Source organism: Protopterus annectens, chromosome 13.part0, assembly GCF_019279795.1.
Source record: "Protopterus annectens isolate FY-2018-M chromosome 13.part0, PAN1.0, whole genome shotgun sequence".
Lineage (NCBI taxonomy): Eukaryota > Metazoa > Chordata > Ceratodontiformes > Protopteridae > Protopterus > Protopterus annectens.
This window is the reverse complement of record NC_056747.1, coordinates 563,392,150-563,415,694: the sequence shown is the minus strand read 5'-3', so window position 1 is coordinate 563,415,694 and position 23,545 is coordinate 563,392,150. Positions and strand designations below refer to the sequence as shown.

General features: G+C 40.1%; 1 protein-coding gene across 1 annotated transcript in view; it reads left to right on the top strand.

Annotated features, from left to right (window-relative positions):
* Positions 1 to 23,545, top strand: part of LOC122787469 (S-adenosyl-L-methionine-dependent tRNA 4-demethylwyosine synthase TYW1-like) — a 2,539,581-nt gene that overhangs the window by 897,236 nt on the left and 1,618,800 nt on the right. The window contains exon 9 of the mRNA XM_044054205.1: positions 9,269 to 9,321. Coding sequence (XP_043910140.1) covers positions 9,269 to 9,321 — 53 coding nt within the window. The remainder of the gene's footprint in view (positions 1 to 9,268; positions 9,322 to 23,545) is intronic.

Genomic DNA, 23,545 nt, shown 5'->3' with positions numbered 1-23,545 from the left:
TTTTTGGCCAGACTTCAGATGAGGACAATTCAGTGGTTCCTCAAATAAGTTTGAACTCAGTGCCATCAACCTCCAAGCATTTCAAATTCCATTGCCAAGATTCATAAGAAGGTAGTTACTTTGGTGGGGTGGATCAGTTATTTCTCAACCCAGGTCTCCCATTTTCCCTTCTAGCCCCCACTCAGTTTATAGCCACAGATGCCCAAAGTTTGCCTGGGGAGCTGTGCCCATGGGGGTGAAAGTTCAGGGTCTGTGGAACAAGACAGACTGAAACGCATATGTATCAAGGAAGGATGGCTGTAATAAATGCTGTCATATATTTATCTTTGGATTACAGGCCCCTAGTAGTACTCGCAGATAACACCACAGTCATGTGGTACATAAACTGTGTGTAATCGGATTCTTACCCCTTTTGCAGATTAGTTGTGGTAGCGTGGGATTTAGCAGCTCAGTACAGTCTATTTCTACAGGCTACTTGCATTCCGTCAGAGCAAAATGATGATGCAGGCAAGCATAGCAGGACCAGAACAGATCCTTACAAATGGAAGTTGCACCTGGACGTCTTCTAGGAATTGATTCATTTTTGGGGAACCTTTCAAGTATACCTGTTTGCCTGTAGCCACAACAGTTAAAGCACTTCTGCTCCAGATCACCTTGAAAAAGTACCTGGAGAAAATGTGCTTTCATGGCTGGGGATGTTTCTGTATATTTTTCTACACTTTCCTTTGATAACCAGACTGAAAGACTCTCCTAAAATAATACTGGTACCTCCCTTTTGGCCCAGGCAGCAATTGTTCTCCCTTATTTTGAAAATGAACAAAAGCAGTTATCAAAAGCTTCTTCACAGGATGGACTTGCACAAGATGGGGGGATCCTTGATCCATCTCAACCTGAAATCTCTTCAACTCACAGCCTGGATGATAGAATTATAACACATTTTAGTTGCCTTTCTTCTGAGAATGTGCCGCAAGTATTAGAGGAGGCTTAAAAAATACTGAAAAATCATATAGGGCTTACTGGAAGTATTTTCTAGTTGGTACATTATTTTGAACCCATATCCATTTAAGGCTCAGTGACCTTTGGTTCTCCAATATTTGGGTAGGTTATCCTCTGGCCTTTTAATATTCTTCCATCAAGTTTATTCTGTCATCCATTTCTGCCTGTCTGCTTATGGATCCCCTTTCTTTATCTCAGGTGAATCAGTTTCCGAAAGAGTTTTATGTATTTGTCCATCTATGAAACTGATAGCTCCTCCATAGGATCTTAACTTAGTTCCTGAAAAAAATTGCACTTTTTCTTTTTCGGTCAGTTTGAGGCTGTTTCAAAGATCTTAAGGAAAACTGTTACTGTTCTTGCAGAAGTCAGTGCAATGAGTATCTGAGTTACAAGCTGATATGGAGAATCATCTGATGTGAAGTTCTATCTCGCGTTCATTCTTACAGATGGGTTCGGAGCCGACCAACTACAAAGCTCGAGGTCTTCAGACAGCTCGAGGCAAAGTCCCTATCCCATGGTGCACCTTGAGTTACCACAGATCTAGTTTGCTACTGCAACAGATCGGAGGTTTCCTCACACCTTGGGCCAGTATCATATTTTTTCTAGAAAAAAATTCTCTTTAATACTTTTCAGCTTTATAACTTTAATATCTTGTTAAACTAGTGTTAGCTTTAATTGTGATAGTTACTTATAGCCCTTTTGGCAGTCGTTTGTATAGGCCTTTAGTATCTCCCTCCCCTTTTTTGGTGTGCTTTTTTATAGATTAGAATAAGGTTTAATAGTTTAGAAGTGTGTTTTAACAGAATTTATAGCCTTTAGCGTGTGTTTATACTAAAAGATAGTTCATATTTAACTTTATAGACACCATTTGTTTTTTAAGGTCTGTTTACTATTTAAATTCTATAGTGTGGTTTGAAATTGTTGAACATTTCAGTGTGTGTGTGTGTATTTTTGATAATACATTTAATACATGTTTTTCTTGTGTGCATGTAAATATTTTTCATGGCTGACTAGGATAAGGTGAAACAACCCAAGTTTGGGTTTAAAAAAATGTAAAAAATGTGTGGACAAAAGATGTCTGTGACTGATGGTCATGTTAATTGTGTTTGGGTGCTTTGCACTTGCAAGAGAGTTGCTCCATCTGCCATTCCTTTAGTAGTCGTGTACTTTATGAAAGGAAAAGAAAGTTAATTGATAGAGGGCTATTAAAATCATCCTTTCAAGAAGCTTTGGGTGACCATGATAAAGCTAGTCAAGCTCCCAAATCTTTCAAGTCCTCTAAGGCTTCATCATCGGATTCGATAAAATCAAAAAAACCTTCATCTGCTCCACAGCCTTCGCAGCCGAGCATCTTATCTTTTCGGAGCCAATCCCCAGTCCTGAAACCGGACTCCGCAGTACTGGTCAGCAGTCTTACAATCTCTACCACCTTCTATCCATTTGTCTCTGTCCTCACTAAGCCTATCTGATTTGGATGTGGATTGTATGGTGCAGACGTTGTTACAGGCACTGGCATTTGCAAAATTTTTATCTGTTCCGCCCAAGTGGTTTCAGAACCGAAAACTGTTCCTCCATCTACTTTTTTCCTCCTTCGAGCCATACCGGTCCATCAGAGCTGGAGTAGTTGAGCCTTCGGAACCAACGCCTGCTCCAGTGCCATCAGTTCTGATTACTCAGACTTCCACGGCACCCATCTAGGAGTCTAGGAGCCGACACTCACCGCTCGGGTCCAGGGAGGATAGTCGGACCAACCTGTCTGTTCTGACCCTTGCCTCTTGGAGCTTCGGCTTGGATGAGTTTGGCTCCTACTTCTGGATCGTAGCCCACTGTTCCGGTGCTGAGGGAATCATCTATTTCTTCAGATCCAGCGGTTCCTTCTCACCGGAGCAGAGGTGCTTTTGAGGCCATGAGGAGAGCTATGTCCCCCAGGACATCCACAACTTCATGACCAACTACCTCTTCCCCAAAAGCGCCTGTGTCTACTTCGGCCTCACAGATCCTTTTGAAGCATAGAGACCTTGAGCCTCAGGAAGCCTCACTGGGTGGTCCCTGCTCTTCCGTGACCTCACCAGAAGCTCCCACTGATGAGGTGCCCAGGAAGAGAATTTGCAAGAGGAAGCATCTAGACTCCCCGCAGGAGTCTCTCTCTCATCTGACACTGACTCAGATGAATCAGAAGGGTCCCCATTTGAAGATATCTCATTTGCAGATATATTGGAAATCCTTAAGCAGAGAGGTGGCTGGAAGCCCACCAAACCTACTGAAGAGGGGTGGCTGGAAGCCCACCAAACCTACTGAAGATGAGTCTGTCCTCCTGAAAACTTTCGGGTCTCAGCCCTTCACCTCTTAGGTGTTTCCACCCTTTGATGAGCTCATGGAGCTGGTCTCACGAAGGGCGTGGGAGTATCTGGATACCATGGAGCCTGTCCTTAGGAGGCCCAGTAAATTTATTTCTGCCCCTCATGATAAGACCTTTCTCACTAAGGGGAGTGCCTGTTGATGCCATGCAGCCACCAAAAAAATGTTGGAAACTTCTTCCTCTATCCATCCTCCTAACAGATACTCTAGGATCATGGATAGGTATGGGAAGCGCATGTATAGTTCAATGACTTTTGCCATGCATTCACTGAATTACCTTAACACATTTCACAAGACTGCAAAGAGACCTCCTAAAAGAGCTTGGAGATGCTCTACAGGGCACAGTAGCTGAGGGAGCTTCAGACAAGGTTGCACCCAGCTTGCTACCCTTAATTCCATAGTGAATTTGTCTATGCGTCTGATTTCATTTGCAGCTGATGGAATGAGTAGGGCAGCGGGTACAGGAATTGCTCTTAGGAAACACTCCTGGATGTGCTTATGTTCCTTTGCTTAGCCTTTTAAGTAATCCTTTGTCAACATCTCTTTTGATGGCTCATCTGTTTTCAGGCCCAAAGTTAAGAAAACTTTGACCAGGTGTGAGCAGGAAGGAAAGACTCTGTCTGCCGTCGGAGCCCATTTTTCCACCCCTACTTAGACCCTACCCCACAGGTCAAAAAGGAGGAAAGATGTGTTTCCGAAAAGCACAAGGAGCCTTTCTGGACACACGTGGTGATCCCCCCTCCAGAGGCAGAAGAGGGGGAAATAATGGAAGACGCCACACTCGCGGCAGAGAGGCTCCATAAAACCATGGAGACAGAGACCAGTTCTTTGGGAAGCCCTACCAGAGCTCCTGATAGGAGGCCCAGCTCTCCTACTCTGGAGGCAGTCTGGGGTTGCTTATCTCTTTGTATCCAGATGCCTGGCTCAAAATAACAAACGACAACTGGGGTACAAAGCATAGTTTCCAGAGGATATTTTATTCCCTTCACTACTCCCCCCCCCCCCAACTGATAAAAATCCCAGACGTTTCACCCATTTACAGGGGACAAGCAACAGTAGAGGTCCAAACGTTGCTAGGAAAAAGAATCATCCAACCAGTCCCAGCAAACCAGATAGGATCCGGAACTTACTCAAGATTCTTTTTAATTCCAAAAAAGACAGGGGACTGGACAGCTATTTTGGACCTCAGCAGACTAAACCAATCTATCAAGAAGAAGTTTCAGATGGTCACACTACAGTCTATACCTTCTTAGGGAAAGACAATTGGATGTGCTTGATAGATATCTAGGATGTGTACTACCACATAAAAATGGCCAGACCATCCAGGGATCATCTGCTTTTCCAGCTGGGAGCCAATCCTTACCAGTTTTGAGCCCTGCCGTTTGGTCTCACTACAGCCCCCAGAGTGTTCACCAAATGTATGGCAGTGGTCACGGCTCACCTGAGGCGTTTGGTATTCCAGGTGTTTCTGTACTTAGTCTATTGACTTTTCACCGCCACCACCAGGCATCAGCTGATACAAGCCGGGGACACTGACTTACTCTTTGCAATCAACTGGGGATTACCATAATCTGCTTTGTCGCCATCACAACATATCGATTTTATCGGAGCAGAATCAGACACCACCACCATCACTTTCAAACTTCCATCAGAAAGGATATCAGTACTTCGTCAGCAAATTCAGAATATCATATCCAGAGACAAGGTGCCAGCCTCAGAAGTGCTAAAGTTATTGGGGACGATGGCAGCTGCAATAATAGCAGTTCCGTTGGGTCGTATGCACATGGATTCTACAATGGTTTCTGTTCACACAATGGTCTTATCAAGAGCTCCCAGTGTCACATCTCATTATTCTAACACACACTTGCAAAAAGGATTTTCGGTGGTGGTTGACATATCTACAAGTAACAATAGGTCTTCCTTTTATCCTACCCTCACCATCGGCCACGGTGACCACGGATGCTTCCCTGATTGGGTGGGGGGGGCATTTTCAGGGAAGAACAGCCCAAGGCATTTGGGCCGAACAAGAGACACATCTGCACATCAATGTCCTGGAGATGAGTTGTACTCTTGGTGTTTCAGTACTTTCAGGACTCTCTTCCGATGGGGATAATTACGATTCAGACAGTCATGTCGGTAGTCTGGTACATGAACAAACAAGGAGGAACCAGGTCCTATCCCCTTTGTCGAGAGACCCTAAGAGTATGGCAGTGGGCTACATCCACCCAGCGCTTTCTGATAGCAACGCATATCCCGGGGAAGTCCAATGTGATTGCAGACAGACTGAGCAGGGCAATCTTGTTGCCTCACGAGTGGTCTCTGAAAAAAGAAATAGTGGAAAGAATATTCCGCAAATGGGGCCAGCCTTGCTGCGATCTCTTTGCATCCCCCAGGAACATAAAATGCAGAAGCTACTTTGCCCTAATTCTCTCTCTGGGAGAATCCCCAAGGGATGCACATGCACTCTTACACAATTGGCCTCAGTGTCTCCTTTATGCATTCCCACCAATTCCCCTGATACCCAAAGTATTACAGAAAGCCAAAGCCCAGGGAAGGACCATCATTCTAATAACCCCTCATTGGCATTGTCAGATTTGGTTCCCCTTTGACCTCAACTGTTGGAAGAGCCGTGGATTCTGGACCCAGTTCTGGACCTACTGATCCAATTGTCGGGGAGTCTTCATCCCTCCCTTCACTCCCTAAAACTGACAGCTTGGCTGCTCCAATTCCCAACATAGCCAGGTTCCATAACCTCTCAAACGAAATGCAACATATCTTAATATCTTATCATAAATCCTGTACTAGTAAGTTGTATCTCGGCAAATGGAAGAGATTTTCCATATGGGCTCCTCAGAATAACATTGATCCTTACCAAGCCTCTATTTCCTCTATTTTAGAGTTTTTGACTGTGCTCTTCAACAAAGGAGTGGCAGCAGGTACAATTCATGTGCAACTTGCTGCCATCTCTAACTTCCATCTTGGTACTGAAGTCTTTAACATAATGCCAAACAAGCTATCCAGAGCCTTTCTCAAAGGGACTTTCCATCTTAGACCACCAGTTAAATCCCCTTATACCCCCTGTAACCTAAGTTTTGTGCTCTCACACATTATTCTCCCACTGTTTGAGCCAGCTTCTTCATGCGATTTGAAATTTTTGGCTTTGAAGACTATCTTTTTAGTAGCTGTCATGTCTGCTCGAAGAGTCACAGAACTACAAGCCTTGTCCATAAAACCTCCATATTTGTTTTTTCATAATGGTAAAGTTTCATTGCATACAAATGTTTCATTCTTTCCCAAAGTTTGTACTGAAGCTAACATTAAGCAAACTATAGATTTACCAGTGTTTTTCCCTAAACACACCAACACTTTGGTGTATATGCTGCACAAACTTGATGTTCACAGACAACTCAGATTTTACCTAGATAGAACTAAAGAATTCAGAAGATATGAACAACTTTTTGTTTCCTTTTCAGATTCTAGAAAAAGTAAGCCTGTGGCAAAAACAACTCTATCCAAATGGTTATCTGAATGCATCACTTTTATGTACTCGGCTTCCAGTTTTCCTTTGCAACACAAAATTAAGGCTCATTCAACCAGGGCTGTGTCCACATTTTCTGCATTTTCAGCTAGGGTACCCTCTATACAATATTTGTGCAGCAGCCACTCGGTCAAAGCCTCATACCTTTATCACTCATTACAAAGTCGACAGGGCCTCCTTAGGTTCTACTGTCCTGAGACACATACTCCCATGGTCCCATGAGCCACCTGAGAAAAATGGTGCTTGGGACGCTACCCATGTAGAAGAATGAGCGGTGAGATAGAACAACTTCACATAAAGAAGTTATGTACTCACCATAATGTTCCATGTGAGTTGTTCATCTCGCCTTCATTCTTACTTCCCACCCTCTTACCCCCTCCAGGTTTTTTTTTTGAGGACCGAGATTCTGGTTTTATCATGGTTGCATTGTCTTCCTACGGTTTTTACCTTAAAAAGTGACAGAATGGCATATGGTATTATTAGAGGCAGCAAACAAGATCTGACATAACTCAAGGTGCATCATGGGGTAGGGACTTGGCCTTGAGCGTCTGAAGACCTCGAGCTTTGTGGTTGGCCGACTTGTAGCCGAGGATCAGCTCCGAACCCATCTGTAAGAATGAAGGTGAGATGAACAACTCACATGGAACGTTATGGGGAGTACATAACTTCTTTTTATCTCATCTTTCACAAGTAGAGTGCATCTTTGAGTTCCAAACCTTCTTTTACGCCAAAAGTAGTTTCAAAGTTTACTTTAAACCAGACAGTATATCTCCCCATTTTCTTTCAAGAACTAAAAAAAAAATGTGGTAGCATTCTGTACACTCTTAATATCCACAGGCACCTTAGAAACTGCAGTGGTAGGACAATGGACTTCTGAATGGTAATCAATTGTTTACAGACTATTTTCAGTTGTTTGTTTAATGCCATTCAGTTTTGTTATTCAATTCATGACAGGACATTTCCAGGTAAAGTTAGCACCCATTCTACCTGGGTTATGGCTACTTCTACTGCTTATTGGAAAGATGTGGGCTGCAGAAATATTCTTGATGCAGCAACTTGGTCATCTTCTCATACTTTTGCCAAGCAATAATAATACACACAAACAACTACAGTTCAAATAATTGTCTCAATTAGACATGATATTAAAACATTGGTTAAGAACAGATAAAGGTTATATGACAATGATTTAATAGAGAAATTTTAGTCAGTTCCGCGGTGGTGCTGCGGTAGCATTGTCACCTCACAGTAAGACGCTGTCCGGTTCGATTCTCAGCTAGAGCGTCTTCTGCGTGGAGACATGCGTGAATGGGCGTACCTTCGTTGAAGGTTGTGCATCAGGCCTGGCAAGTCAGTACGTAAAAATCAACTGCCAATCATTAGCGGACCGGAGTTCCACTGTGGTGACCCCTAACCGGGAAAAGCCGAAAGACACAAAACAAAATAAAGAAATTAAAGGGAAGTTAGTATAATGCAAATAGGGATTTCAATATGAAATGAGAGAAAAGCAGGCTTTAATGGTAATATGGGAGAGTGGAGGGTGCCCTAAAGCTTTGGAAGGCAGCCTGATGTCTAATTTTTTGGTAGGATACATCCCATATAGCTTACACTACTAGAACAATTATTTATTCGGACTTCTGTTGCTGTTTTGCAAGTAACGTTGCAGTCCTTTCTTTCTTGAACATGCGTTTTCCATGTACGAATAGGGGCTGAATTGACAACAGTTTTGTAACTTTTGCATGTATTTAGAGTGTTTTTAATACTGCTGCATTTAAGATTACTTCAGCTTATAGGCAGTCCAAATATAGTGAATCTGAAGTGGCAGTTACAAACAAGGCAGGTCTGAATGTCTCTCTTTTTTTCTCTCCATGAGTTTTACTTTCCAACACCATTGTGACTGTGCTTTAAAGAACAGAAGCGCGCCTGAAACAGTATGGTTTCCTAATTTGTTCTGTCTTTCTTTTCTGGAAAAAAAAGTTCTTAATATCCTTTCTTCGGTGTAGGAGTTTTAATATTTCTTGGTATGTTATAATTAACTGTGTTTCTGCAAATATGTGTGCGCCTTTATGTTCATAATTTTTGTTAAAGTAATTTATAAAACATATCTAAACTATTGTCTCTCTTAGGGTAAAGATGAATGGTGTGAGTTTATACAAGGATTACTCTATTTTGAGTTTCTGGTACAGTAGAATGTATGCATTATTGGTTCTTTTTATAAATGTTGAAAGCAGTATTGAATGCATTATTGCATCAAAACTGAAGGCCTCTGTAAAATGTAATTCTGGACTAGGAAGATAAAAATGTCAAGATAATGGATTTCTTCTCTGTGGGCTTCTGTGAGTCAAGCCATTGATTGAACTTTTCCTTTTTACTATTCAGGTTACAGATTGATTGGAAGTCACTCTGGTGTAAAGCTTTGCAGATGGACCAAGGTAACCTGTGTTCTGTTTTCTAAAGGTGCGGTTATCATTCACACATGTTTTGGGTCTTAACATTCGAAGGCTGAATTTTGTTTTGTTTTTCTTAATTTTGCTCCCCCCCTTATTCTCAGACTGTACATATAACATTGATTGTGCATGGCTATTGTGGTATTTTGTTGATTTTTTTTTGCATTAATAACGTAGGAGTTGAATGCATGTCTTGGCATGAGTTTGTTTATTGGAACTGTTGTAGTACAAATGAAAACTGTCTCTTATTGTGCCATGGGTTGTTCTGTCATGTTTTTTAATGTTGTACTACAAGTTCACCTAAACGGAGGGTGTAGACCAAGTAACTGCTGCTTAAAGAATAGGATGTTAATCGGGTACTAAAATTCGGTCTCAATTTATTTGGGAGCGAAAAAATTAGTCTATTAAATGTGTGCGCCTTACTTGCTTTCAGTAGAATAGTTTAGATGGCTCAAACACTGAACAATACAATGCAGTTGTTACTTGAACTAGTGAAGAGGAGTAGCAGGGAAACCAGAAAGATGAAAAAAAATCAGCTTCACTTGGTTTAGATCCAGGTTCCAGCAGTCATGACATGTTGATTTACTAAACTAGTTAGGTGTTTTAAAAATCATTGGTTCTGCTTTTACTTATTCCTACTTCAGTGTCTGTGGGAGAGAATACTTAAGATGCTGAGGTATTATTTTTCAGCTCTAGGTGCAAGCAACTTGATAGGTGAATAGAGTAGAAGTGGTTAAAAAAATTAATTGCTTTTTAACTGTATGCAGTCTGCCAAGCAGTCTAGAAGCAGAACATGTTTAGTACCAGACTACCTGCGTTTGTACAAGGCCTGAAGTTATAAACTATTTAATACACTAGGAGCATACATGATACAAACTGGAACTGACATGGCCAGGGAGTGCTGCTTGCGAGTTACTTGCATCATAACTTGGTAGGCCTGCCCAAGAGGGTTATGACTGATTAATCTCATGCAGTGATCATGTACTGAGGTTTATGAGGAGTGGTACTTGGAAACGGGTTTGTGTTTTTATTTTTGCAAGAGACTCTCTGAAGGTGGGAAGATGGGAAAAACGTATACTGTTGTGGAAGTGTTGCATCATAATCCTCTTCACCTCAGATATGTTGAGGTTTAGTGGCAAATGGGGATGGGGCCATTTTAGAGCCACTGTTTCATCAGACTGAATGAAAATGATGAGAGCAGTTGTTTGGCTATGTGAATGAAAAAAAAGAACTGCTTTACAAGTCAGGTTGACGTGGAACAGAAATGTGTCTAGTTGCTATGACCAGATATTTGCCAGATGAAGGTATAAAAGTATACTTACTGTTATGAAATTAAAAATCCAGTTGTAAGGGTTAAGTTGTTCACTCTTTACTTTACCCAACAGGCACACCCTTGTTGTCTCTGTCATTTACTTAACTGTCTGAATTGCTTGCAGCTTGGTCATCAGGGTGATATGCTTCTCATAGCCTTCCAACTACAAAGCTCTTCTGTATCAGTGATCTGAAAGATGCGAGTTTGAAAGCATTCTCAGTCTGGACTGAGCACTAGAATGTCTGCCAAGCAAGAAGGTGCAGCCATTCCTGAAGGATATCAGTAGGTGATGGGGGGAAATGTGACATTGCTAGTGTTGAGGTTTGCTATGGTGTGGAAATGTGACATTGCTAGTGTTGAGGTTTGCTATGGTGCATCACAGAATGGTGTATGGACTGCATGTTATGCCACTGTTAATGAAGGGTGTGATGTTGTCATGAAAATGAGGCTTTGTGAATCCCAGGTGAAGTTACCATAGTTCAGATACATAATGCAAAAAATGCAGGTTATGCAGAGTATGAAAGAGTGAGAGGTGTAGTGGTAGTTTTTGTCTAGAACAGCATGATGATAGACGTGGAGGAATTGAAAAGATATAGAGACAGTTTGGGTTGGATGTGCTTTCTAGGATTTAGCTTGCTCAGATAGAGTTGATAAAAGTGTGGTATGAAGCCAGTGGAGATGATTTGGACAGTGAAGTACAGGGGAATTTGGAGAAGAGTGTTTAAAAAGAAGAATGTGGTTACGGATAACTTCTTTGTGTCATTTTAACTGTTACGAAACCATTCTGCAGACGTAGATAGAAACAATTCTGTAGTTATTTTATTCAGTAATGAGTAAGCCAATTTTCATGAAAGTGCACTCTACTTATTTTCTAAGAGAACTGGTAACTATGAATACTTTAACGTGCAATAAATAACACTGTAAGATAATGCAAAGCACATTTACTTCCTTGGAAAGCCATCTTAGATTTTCGTTTTGAAAGTGGGTAAGGGAAAAATATCAGAATGGCACTTGTGCTAGAGCTGTTTCTGAAAAAATATTAGCTGTTTTAGGAAAGGACTAAGGAAGAATTGGTTCGGGATGATAACCATGATTTTTACATGGTTTATTTTAAGAAGTATGGAGAGGAAACCTAGGCTTACTGAAAACTATGTATGTGACTTTAGGGTTGCTGGTATTAGCAAGGTAAGAAGCATATCTAATAAAAATTAGACCAGTAAGAGGTCTGAGCTAGAGATGCATTATATACAATGTATTGATGAAGAGATCATTGAAGTGTGTAGGTGCATATGCAAGTTGGAACTTGAAAACAGGAACTGGAGGAAACCAGTAAAAAATGTTAATGAGAGATTGTTGGTCAGTGGAAAGCTTACTTATAGGTTCATAGGTTGGTACTAGGCTATCGGCCGTAAGGCCTATGCAAGACTAGCCATAACAATTCCCTGGAAATTTCTTCCCACAATATTTACTTCTCTGGGCCCCTTTTAAGACGGAGAAAAGGAGGTGGAATATGACAGGGCCAAAAAGGAGGTGACTGGTAAGATTATTGGAGAATGACAGCAGTAATAATGAAGTTTGTAGGCAAGAAAAAGAGTAGGGTCGTATATTTGCTGAACAGCCCATCTTGAAGCAGTTTGACAGTCTGGTAGACAGTGCGAACAGTGCCAGTGTAATGAGTAAGTACTTTTGCTTGATCTTGCAGAGAGCTGGAGAAATGTGCAGCAGCTTGGGGATGAAGTAAGGATATACTGATTAGAAAGTTCCCCGAGGATTAAGGGGTTAACCTCTTTACTATATAGGTGCAAAATTATCTCAACACTGGATGTCTGTGTCACAAAAAGTACCATATTAATGAAATAAATGCAATAAAATGATAAAATTGGCCCCCAGATGAACACAGACATAAAATATCTTGCTTCCCATCCCTTTCAGCTAGTAGTATGTTAACTTTTTACAGCATGAGGTAAGCAGTCATATATTAGTTGCTTATCAGCAACCTGTGTCAGTGTTTACCAGCATTCTGTTATCATTAATTGAACGAATGTTAAACAGTGCTGAGAGATGCTCATACAACTGTCTTTTTCAGGTTCTTTTGAAAATGAAAAATGCTGACAAGACTCTGGACAGACTTGTAGTTTGTAACAATGCACTCTGCCCACAACAACAGTGCTTTTTTTTTTTTTTTTTTTAATTTTATTTTAGTAGCAGTTGGGGAGGGGGTGGAGGAGTACATATAATGCTCAGTAAATGCTGCTTATGGCAAGAAACCAGATGAGGTCTACAGCCAAACATCAGATGTATACCCAGTCAGAAATGGGCTATTTTATTGAGGGTAAGGGCCACTGTGAAAGCAACCAATACTTATAGTTATTGGAAATGCATGATCATTGTTATGGTTGCCTGGTCAGTGTGTGTGCGCATGCACGCATATCTAATTTGATATCTTTTGATCTGCATATGTCTAGAACTATGTGAATGTGTAAATACATGTGGGTGTGAGAGAAACAAATTGAACTGCATTACTGTGGACAGAATTTTCATTTTGTCACCGTCAAATATCAAATGTGTGCTACTCCGAGATTGTGGGTGTGTGTGTGGAAGACTGTGTGTGAGAGAAAACTGATTGATGCTATGAATTGACAGAAGCTGCATGTGTTAGTGTGTACACATGTGCATGTGTTTGCTTGTCAGTATGTGTATGGAACAAGATGAAATAGATTACAGTGGCCAAAATTTATTTCAGTTGAGCACAAATACATGGACCTTAGAGGTACGCCTGGTCAGAAAATGGCAATTTTGGATAGTCGTAAAAGCAGTGTGTGTGACACAACTGGTTATTAATCTGGTTTGTCAGTTACTCGTTGTGTTTGTGTATGTGTAAACATGCTGAAATGTGTTATTTTGGCCAAAATGTTTTGCATTTTGTCACAGTCATGCATTTGGAGTACCCAGTCAGGAAGTGATTATTTTTGTGGGATGGGTGGCTATGCATGTGAAAGCAACTGATCTTCAGACTTGCTTGTCACAATGGCTGTCTGCGAGTATGGATGCACATAGCAAGCTTAATTCTAATTACTTGTTCACCAGTAGATAATCTACTCATTAGGGACCATTGTCTGACATAACCTGGGCTGTGAGAGGACAAGAATAAAGGCAACATATATGAACAGTTTACAGAAGCCAATCACCAAGCATACTTGTGGGAGGAGGGCAGAAACTGAAGTAACTGAAGGTAATCCACACAGAGGAAGAACATGCAAACTCTACACAGACTGACCTCAAAACTGGTAGGGAAAGAATCTTAACCACCCTGCTGCCCATACATTACTGTACCTAGAATTTGTTTTACTTGATTCCCATTAAGATATCAGAAGTGTAGATTAAAAGAAAATCATTTTCGATTAGGGGCAGACTACAGGAAATCTTTGAAAGCAAATAATTACGGATTCTGCTTTTTCTTTGAAAGCAAAGAATTACGGATTCTGCTTGTTAGAGGTGCTGTGTGAAGGAAGCTAAAATGCAATTCTGTGTCTAGAATTTTTAATTTGATCTACAATTAAACATCAGAAATGTACCCTGTCAACAAGTGCTTATTTTGAGAGAGTGAGGATTTTTTCTTTTTGAAAGTAGCCAATAATAAGTCTGGTTTGATACGGCAATATATATGTGTGTGTGTGTGGGGGGGGGGGGGGCAGAGAGAGAAAATAAGTAAAATAAGTTAACTAGTTTGGGTAGTAGGCCATATAAAATATTACATAATGATTACAGGAATATATCATAGGTGGTTATAAAGGATTGGGAAGAGAGATTAGATAAGCAATTCACGAAGAAACAATAAGATTATATATGGATGGCTCCCAAATATGCAAGAAAGTCTAAATGATTTAGAAATTTTGTTTGGAAGTGTTTGCATGCATATTTTATACCCTAAACAGACTCCAAAGAAATTTTCCTCCGGTATATTGCAAATATTGGAGGTGTGATACGGATGAAAGGAGGTAGTAGAAAGCATACTTTTTGGAATTGCAATGAGTTGACAGACTAAAAATTCCGTGTAGACTACTCTGTCAGAAGTACTCAGTCAGCAAATTGGTGTAACTAGGGAATTTTTTTATAGAATTAGAATTATGTAGACATAATAAGGCTTTGCTGAGTTTAGTTCTGGTGGCTGCCAGAAAAGCAGTTAGTACAGGAAAATGGAAATCAAAGTCTAAACCACCCATACTAGAAGCAGTAAATATAGTAACGGAGGTAAAAGAACTGGAAGTGAGATCTTTAGAAAATGGTGGGAGCAAATTACATAGATAAAATGGGAGTTTTGGGAACAGTAGATGCAGAATAATGTTTTGTAGGAGAAATGAGGTTTAAGTGAAAGCAGAAACTGAATGAGTTCTGTAATGTTGAGTTGACAGTGACTGGAAGGTTATATGTGATGTTTAATGTTTAGAACTGAAAATGTCAAAATGGTTTTATATATATATATATATATATATATATATATATATATATATATATATATATATATTTGTGTGTATATATATGAGATTGTATCACACAATTCAATAAAGATGTTTTTTTTTAAATAAGTATATTACTTTGGTCAGGAATTTGGAATTTTCTCTCAACCATGTTTATTTTATGCAGCTTAAGTAATATGTGCTGTATTTGCCCCCTCCATCAAGACATAGCTAGGACTTTTCAGCAGGTAAAGGCCAAATGAGTTGCAGAAGTGTTAGAAATGGCTTTGTACACTTACATTTTTGCCTTTCTGTGGATCTTATTTGCTCTGCTTTGGAGGAAATGGCATGTTTTTGCTCAAGTAGTTTCTAACATACCTTGGTGTGATGGAGATCAAAAAGGGTGTTTAACAGCCTGCATGTTTTCTGTGCCCCTCCTGCTTTTCAGACATCTTTTTAGCAGGTGGCCTAAAGAGGTGCTCCTTATCTAAAAGTGTATACAGGAGATCTTCCTCAGCATGCTCAAGAATGGATTTGCCCTCTCAAACATGTTTCTTGATTACAAACCTTATAGAAACTGCCGTACATGATGCATCAAATGCACCATAGCCCCACTTCATGAAATGCCTATCGGACTGAAAGCTGAGGTTGTATATGTCCAGGACTTGTGTTTTTAAGACTGTTATGCTGAATCATGTTTCAACTGCTCATGAATGGATTCTTGATATCGGAGCAAGTGGAACTGGTAGTTTAGAACCCTAATGGCCTAAATGCAACTTTTTTCATCAAATTGCTCAATAATTTTATTCTCCCTGTCATTTGGTAAGGAATTCATGGACTCAGCCCCACCAGATCCCTTACTGGAATCCAGAGACACCATAGATGGATCAGCAACAACATTCTTAAGCAGTTGGTTTATGAGTCATGAATCCTGAAGAGGCATTCTGGCTTCCTAGAGGCAGAATGTTGGGAATCTGGCTGCAGGAATGAATTATGAAATACATTATATAAGGCATCAAGACTGGGAAGGATAGCCAAGAGTCTCCGGGTTCAAGACAGCCCGGAAACTCCAGATACCTGATATGGGCCAGAGAGAGAGCTTATTTAACTCCCATTTGAAGGATAGGATTCAATTCTGTGAGGGGTATCCCTAAAGATTAAGTCCTCTGGTGTCAAGGCTGAAGACAGGGTGTCTTCAGACTTGGAATTAGTGAAAGAAGCAGATGTGCGTTGGTACACATAATGCCAGTTCATCAGTTTGAGTCTGAAGAACCAGAGTCCCTTTGAGGAGAAGGCTGTATTTATTTTAACAAAAAGAATTCCAGGAACAGAAACCTTTTCAGGTGCTGACTGTTCAGCTTTCACAAAGTCCATTAATTCCTGAGCCAAAATGAGAAAATTATGTCAAATGGTATATTGGGTGTGAGATCCAGAAAGCTGAAGCTGGATGAAACCAATTGTTGGACGCTTAAGTTTCACTTCATGTGTGGCGGTGGAAAGGAAGTCTGTGAACATGTGGCTGTGAAGTGAATCCAGTGCCCTTTAATCTCTTCTCACTAAAATCCGAGGAATTCCACTCTCACCTTCAGTAACCAACACTTGTGTATCTGAAGCTGGTGAATTTGAAGGGGCTCTGGACCCAACCAATGACAAGCCAGCTTCGGCTGAAAAGGACATGGACATGTTGGATACCATGGTGACTCCTGACTGTCATGCTAGAGACTTCAGTCCTACTAGTTGTTGAATACAGGGGCTTGAAAAACATACTGCTGCTGTCTGTATATTTGAGAAGTGAGGATTTGATTTAGACATTGAAACAGTGGTGTCAGACTCCTGAATACATTTCTTATATGTACTTTTCCTCCTTTTCCCTAGGGAGCTAAGAGTTAGGACCAGTAGGCACCATTTTGTACATAGGCCAGCTATGCAACCTATATTGCAAGACATTTACTAAAGACTTAGCTCTATGTTCTTGAGTTAAGCTAAGCACATGGGGGTGACAATTCAGTATGTCATGTGCTGGACCCTGGCAAAAAGAGTATAGAAATCACTGTGCAGAATTTGATTTCCTCATGTAAGACAATTACTTTCTCTAACATCTGCCAATTCAAACACTAAATAAACAATTGAAAAATTCCCCATTGAGTGACTTGTTTGGAACTGTGGCTTCAGACCTACCTGATGGAGTAACACAGCAAATATTACCGGCATGATGTTAACAGAATATGGCAAGAATGAACAGAAGATAGAGCCAACAAACTATTCTTTAGTACTACCAATGTTCTGACATCAGGAAAAACAGACCAGACGTATCAGCATGGACTGAGATTCCAATAAAAATGAAAAGCTTTAATAAAACAATAAAAACTGTAACAAACATGGAGCAAATAACAGGGTAAGTGCTTTCGGACGTAGCCTTCTTCAGATCCTGCCCCATCTTCCAATAAACATCCTTAAAAACAACAAATGTCCGATCAACTTAATCTAGGAAACTCCTCCCTATTGCTTTTTTATGACCAATAGAAGTGTGTTACAAGCTACGCTCCTATCAAAATTGTTCAAGGGGACACACTTCCCAAAAACACCAGTGGCCATAGTCCAAAAGCGAACTCGCCTAGCAAGAGCCATTCACACATCCTTTCAGCTTAATCACGTCCCTTACGAGACTGTTCTTAATAGATGACCAGTGCTGAATCGTATCTTCTCTGCAGCTGTGTGAAACAAAAATCCATTTCTTACATTGTTAAAAATGCTTCATCAAAAGCCTTAGATCAAAGTAAGTTGCATAATTATGATAGTGCATTGAGGTCAAGACATCACTCATAGTTTTAATTCCATACAGAGGGAGTATAACAGAAATGCACATAATTTGTCAGTCTAAGGCCAAATAAAGTTGTGAATGAATTAACTATTTGTATTTTCAGCATTTCTCCACTTCTTAGGCTTTTTCACACTATGCTGACAAAAGACCGAGCGTTCTCATAGCATATTGCTATGGGAAGCTGATATTGGAAGTTTAGCACAAGCTTTCTTTACGGCTGCAATTTTAAAAGTACTATTCCCCATTCTACATACTTGCTTGGCCAGAGATATTTCAAAATAGGTTCACACTATTGAACGTTGCATAGAAAAGAGCTGGGCATTACTCATAATCTGATTTCATACGATAGCAATAATGAAAAAATACGCATAAGTAATGCATCCAATAGGCATTTTTGAAATCAGTCAGAGACCAATCAAATAATGGATGAGCTCCATCCATATCCACTTGACTTATCCAATTTCAATTCTACAGTGTAATTCTCCACTTCTTAAAATTTCACACAATACTGACAAAGAACAGGACATACTCATGCCATGTTTCTATGGGAGATTAATATCACTGAGTTCGCACAATCGACACATCCCATAGATTTCCTCAAGTCAAACTAAAGACCAGTTACGCCTTTTGAAGTCCGTCATGAACCAATCAGAGTGATAGAGATGTGCTCAGTCCTTGTTAGCTCCATCTCTTCAACTTCAGTTCTAAATTGCAATTCTCCACTTATTAAACTTTTCACACAATACTCAGACAGTAAGGCAAGCTCATGAAATGCATTTGTGAAAAGTTAATGTCATTGGATTCACATAATCAATGCATCCCTTTAGCTTCCTCAACCCAACTAGAGACCAGTCACATAATTTTAAGAGCTCCATTCTTGGTACACTCTTCCAGCTAATGAAACTGTTGTTAAAATAAACTCTAGGTATTCATAACAGCATGGCCTAAAGGAATACACTTCTGGACATATTCAAATGCAATGACTTAAGTTTTTTCTCACATAGCCAACTCTGTTATCTCTTACCCAGCTGTGACGCCCATGCACTGGCCCAGCAATCAAGGAGCCACAGTCCTCACCACCAACACCAGTGAGGGGCGTCTATATAGGGAAAGGATAATAAATGCACAAACAGTAGAGTACAATTTCCCTTAAGAGCACACACAGATCTTAGTCAGTCTGGGGCTGGTTTCTCCCTTTCTCTCCAGGTCCCCAGTAAGCATATACCCACTGGCACAGCTATAGGGTCCAGATCTCAGCCTAGTGGGCAAGCTAAAACCTCCAGCACCCTCTCTGTCCAACCAGTGCTGCGTCCCTGCCCAAGTAGTTGACACACACATTTTGAGGTAAGAGTTATATACGACCACACAGACACTCCTGGGGAAGGCTAACACAGGTTCTCCAGCTGTGACCCTTTTACCCAGACTATATGGTAGTACCACTTGCCACTACCCACTAATATTTATCAGCTACTACAAAGGCCCTTAACAAAGAGTGTCCAATTATTACTGTACAATATTATTATCCAAATGGTAAGTGCAACTGAACAGTCAAGGCTTACTGGAGTGGCTTGGCCAGTATCACTAAATACATGCAATGTACTCTTAGAGCTTAAATTATCTGTATACAAAACCGCCACAGTTGAAATGTTTAAAAATATTTAATAATAAGTAATAAAAACACAAGACAATACTACTTGTTATACAGTGCTAGTCAAGAGTTCAGAGATCACAGGTAAATGCTTAAAATAATACAGTAGAAAAGTTATGACATCAATACAGAAAAAATGAATCTAATATTCCTAGTTCCTAGCTATATCTAAGAGAAAACGCAGTTCTAAAATAAGCTTCCATGTAGAACACAGGCATAGTGCTGGTGAGTTGGATGTTCTCAAGACAAATGCTAAATGCCCTCATTCTTTCTGTCCTTAAATTGATAACACAGTACCACTGATTCATTTCACATTACATAATTTCTTTCTGGGTTCCAGGCTAACAGAAACTCAAAGGTTAATAGCCCTTTTGATCTTGCAGCTGGTCAGGAAGCCAGATCAATAAAAGAAGTTATACATGTAAATTCTAGCTATTCACTCTGGCCTGAAAACAATAGGCAGAATGCCTCCCTCTAGACATCTTGGCTCTGAGTTATAGATCAAAGAATTTCACAATGCTTGACTTGTCAGCTTTCTTACAGCAGAGTGCACTGTTACATTTTTTTTCAGTTCAACATCTAATGCAGTCTCTTCACATTTAAGAGAACAAGCCTGTGGCTTACATTAATATTTACAAATGACTACAGAATTCTAGCTAGCTAGGCTGGCAGCCTTCACCTATCTTTACACCAGCTATACCACATTCCTTAAGGATCGGCTTCAGTGGTACTAAACCATTCAGTCCTGGTGGGTGGTCAGCCCATAGCTCCATAATCCATTTTGTTTCTTCAACTTCGGTTTTATTGCATAAATCACTCCATCCCTTGTTTTCGTTAAGTTAGGTGAGTGCCATAAACTTGAATTTGTGAGAGCCATTGTTTCTTATATAACTAAACAGGGCATTGCTCACAACTTGATTGCATACATCAGATAAATGGTGAAGAATCCGTTCCTTAAAATTTCTATTTGTCTTGCCCACATAGTAGGCAGGACAAGAGTCACAGACCGCTACATAAACAATATTCTTGCTCTGCAATTTATGAAGCCTTGAAAAAATAGCTTTGCTTCATAATTAGATGAACAAATATGTTGCTGTTAAGAATGTGGGGACAGGCTTTACAAAAGCCTCACCTCCAAGTCTCTCTCGTCTGTTGTTGTGGCCCTGGTATTGACATTTCTTATCAACAAAGCCATCCTTGAAGCAAAGCAATCTCTTTAAGTTTTTCCTATTGTTAAAGGCAAAGCTTGCAGATTCCTCCACAATATCCTTGATCTTTGAGTCAGCTATAAGGAAGTGGCCATTATTTCCTGATGACCTCTTGAACAGTAATGCTGTCTGTGCTGTAGATCAAGATGCATCTCATTATTTTTAATTTGTTTCTCTCTTGACATTACAGCTTTGCTTGTCCCTTTTTGTGAATAAAAAGAGGTACCTCTCTGTGACCTTATTTTCATCCTGGACTCGCATCAGTCCTCTTTTTATTGTATCCTTTATTTGTGAATGCAGTAATCAGCTCTCTTTGTTTATTGAGGTACACATCATCTTGGATACAGAGTCTGGAGACATGTACAGCCTGATTGTCAAGATTATGAAGCACATGCTTTGGATGCATGTTAGTTTGATGTAACGTATGTTTTTGCCAAGTAGGCTTCCTATAAAAATTATTATCTATCCCTTTAACATAATCCAAACGTAAGCTAACATTCAAAAAAGTCAATCTCTTGATCTGAAAATTTCAGATCGAACTCGAAAAAAGTGGTGGTGTTACTAAAGTACTCAACAAAGTTGCGTAAACCTTTCTCATCCCCTTCCGAGATGAGAAACATGTCATCCACAACTCTGTTGTAGAAGAATTGAGTCTTCCATTGGTTGTCTGGGTCCAATGCCCACTCATTCTCCCACTGTGCTAGAACCAAATTAGAATAGCTATTGGCACATGGGGTGCTGATGGCTACACCCCATTTCTGCCAGTAGTTGGTTTCCCCGTAGATAAAAACATTTTCAAGCACTAGCTCCAGCAAGCTTCAGATCAGGCTTATATCAACATCAGCTGTACCTGCTTACCTTCTTATGGCTTCTATGCCATAGTCATTTGGTGTGACTGTAAAGAGGCTCTGTACATCCAAAATGGCTAATAAGCCCCTAAAGTTAGTTTGTGTTCCCACCTTTTTGTAAAGAAGACCCGGGAATTAGGCTGGGTCTCATAGTACAGTATTAGTCTTGGGTAGAAGCTTCTTCACCTTACCGTCTATATATACAGGTTGCAGCTCAGTGGCCAAGCCTCTCCCTGAGACAATGGGATGCATAGGTGGATCATGCTCATCTTTGTGTATTTTTTAGGTAAACCGCTAATCGTAGGTATAATCGGATGAGGAACATCAAAGAATTCATACTGGTCCTTGGTAATGCGCACCTAGTCATCAGTTTGTCATACTAAGTGTCATGTACGGCTGTAATAAGTCTGTTTTTGCCAATTCTATGGTAGGTGTGATCACTGAAATTCTCTTTTTCCTGATATAATGTTCACAATTCATAATCACTATTGCTCCTCCCTTTTCAGCTGGTTTGATCACAGCATCATTCCTTTTCATCAATTCATTTAATGCTGTGTGTTATTCAAAGCTAAGATTATGGTAATGTTTCTTACTTCACCTTTGTCTAAGATTAGTGACTTCATCTTCACAAAGTTGTATAAATGCATCAACTGCTGGATGAAAAAGGGGAATAAAAGTGCTGGGTTTTTTAATATGAATTATTACTACTGTTTTCCCCAGGAATTGCTATTTCCAAAGAGATGTCTCAGAGTAACATTCCTGCCAAAACACTTGGTCAATGGAAAATTCACCTAAAGGAGAGCGTAATGAAGATATAAATGTTAGGCCTTTTTCTAGTACCATTGTCTGATGATTAGTTAAAGCACAGTTTGATATGTTACAAACTAAGGACTCAACTTCTTTGTTATCTTTCAAAACTTTCCCTTTCTTCCTTTCTCTGCTGTTCGACCTTGGGTTTCTGTGAGTTCTTGTTGTGAATTTAAAAAGTTAGATGGTAAAAAACAGGTGCATGAGAGGCTCCTTCCTTGGGTCTAGTGCTTTATACTAAAGAACTAACCTCTTGTGGTCCATCAGAATTTTCTTTTTTCTGTGTAATATCCAGGGTAAATTGTTTAATCCCATTGTAAAGTTGGTGGAGCTGCATGCTTCTACATGTGTTTCATAATCTTGTTGATAATCTGGTTATAGGTGTCTCCAGACTCTGTACCCAAGATGATGTGTATCTCAATAAACACAGAGAGCTGATTACTGCATTCACAAATAGAGGCTACAGTAAAAAGAGGATTGATACGAGTCCAGGAAAAGCCATGGAAATAAGGTCACAGAAGGGTACCCCTTTTTATTCACAAAGAGGGACAAGCAGAGCTGTAACGTCGAGAGAAACAAATTAAAAATACTATGAGATGCATCTTGACCTATAGCACAGACAGCATTGCTGTTCAAGAGGTCTTCAGGAAATACTGGCCGGTCCTTTCATTTGACTCAAAGATCAGAGGTATTGTGGGAGAATCTCCAAGCTTTGCCTTTAAGAATAGGAAGAACTTGAAAAGATTACTTTGCTTCAAGGATTGCTTTGTTGATGAGAAATGTGAATACCAGGGCCACAACAACAGACAAAAAGGGTCTTGGAGGTGTGGTTTTTGTAAAGCCTGTCCCCAATTCTCAACAGCAATGTATTTGTTCATCCAATTATGAAACAAAGCTATTTTTATAAAGGCTTCATAAATTGCCAGAGCAAGAATATTGTTTGTGGCAGTCTGACACTCTTGTCCTGCCTACTATGTGGGCAAGACAAATAGAGCTTTTAAGGAACAGATTCTTCACTGTTTATCTGATGTACACAATCAAGTTGTGTGCAATGCCCTTTTTAGTCGTGTAAAAAACAATGGCTGTCATAAATTCCAGTTTATGGCAC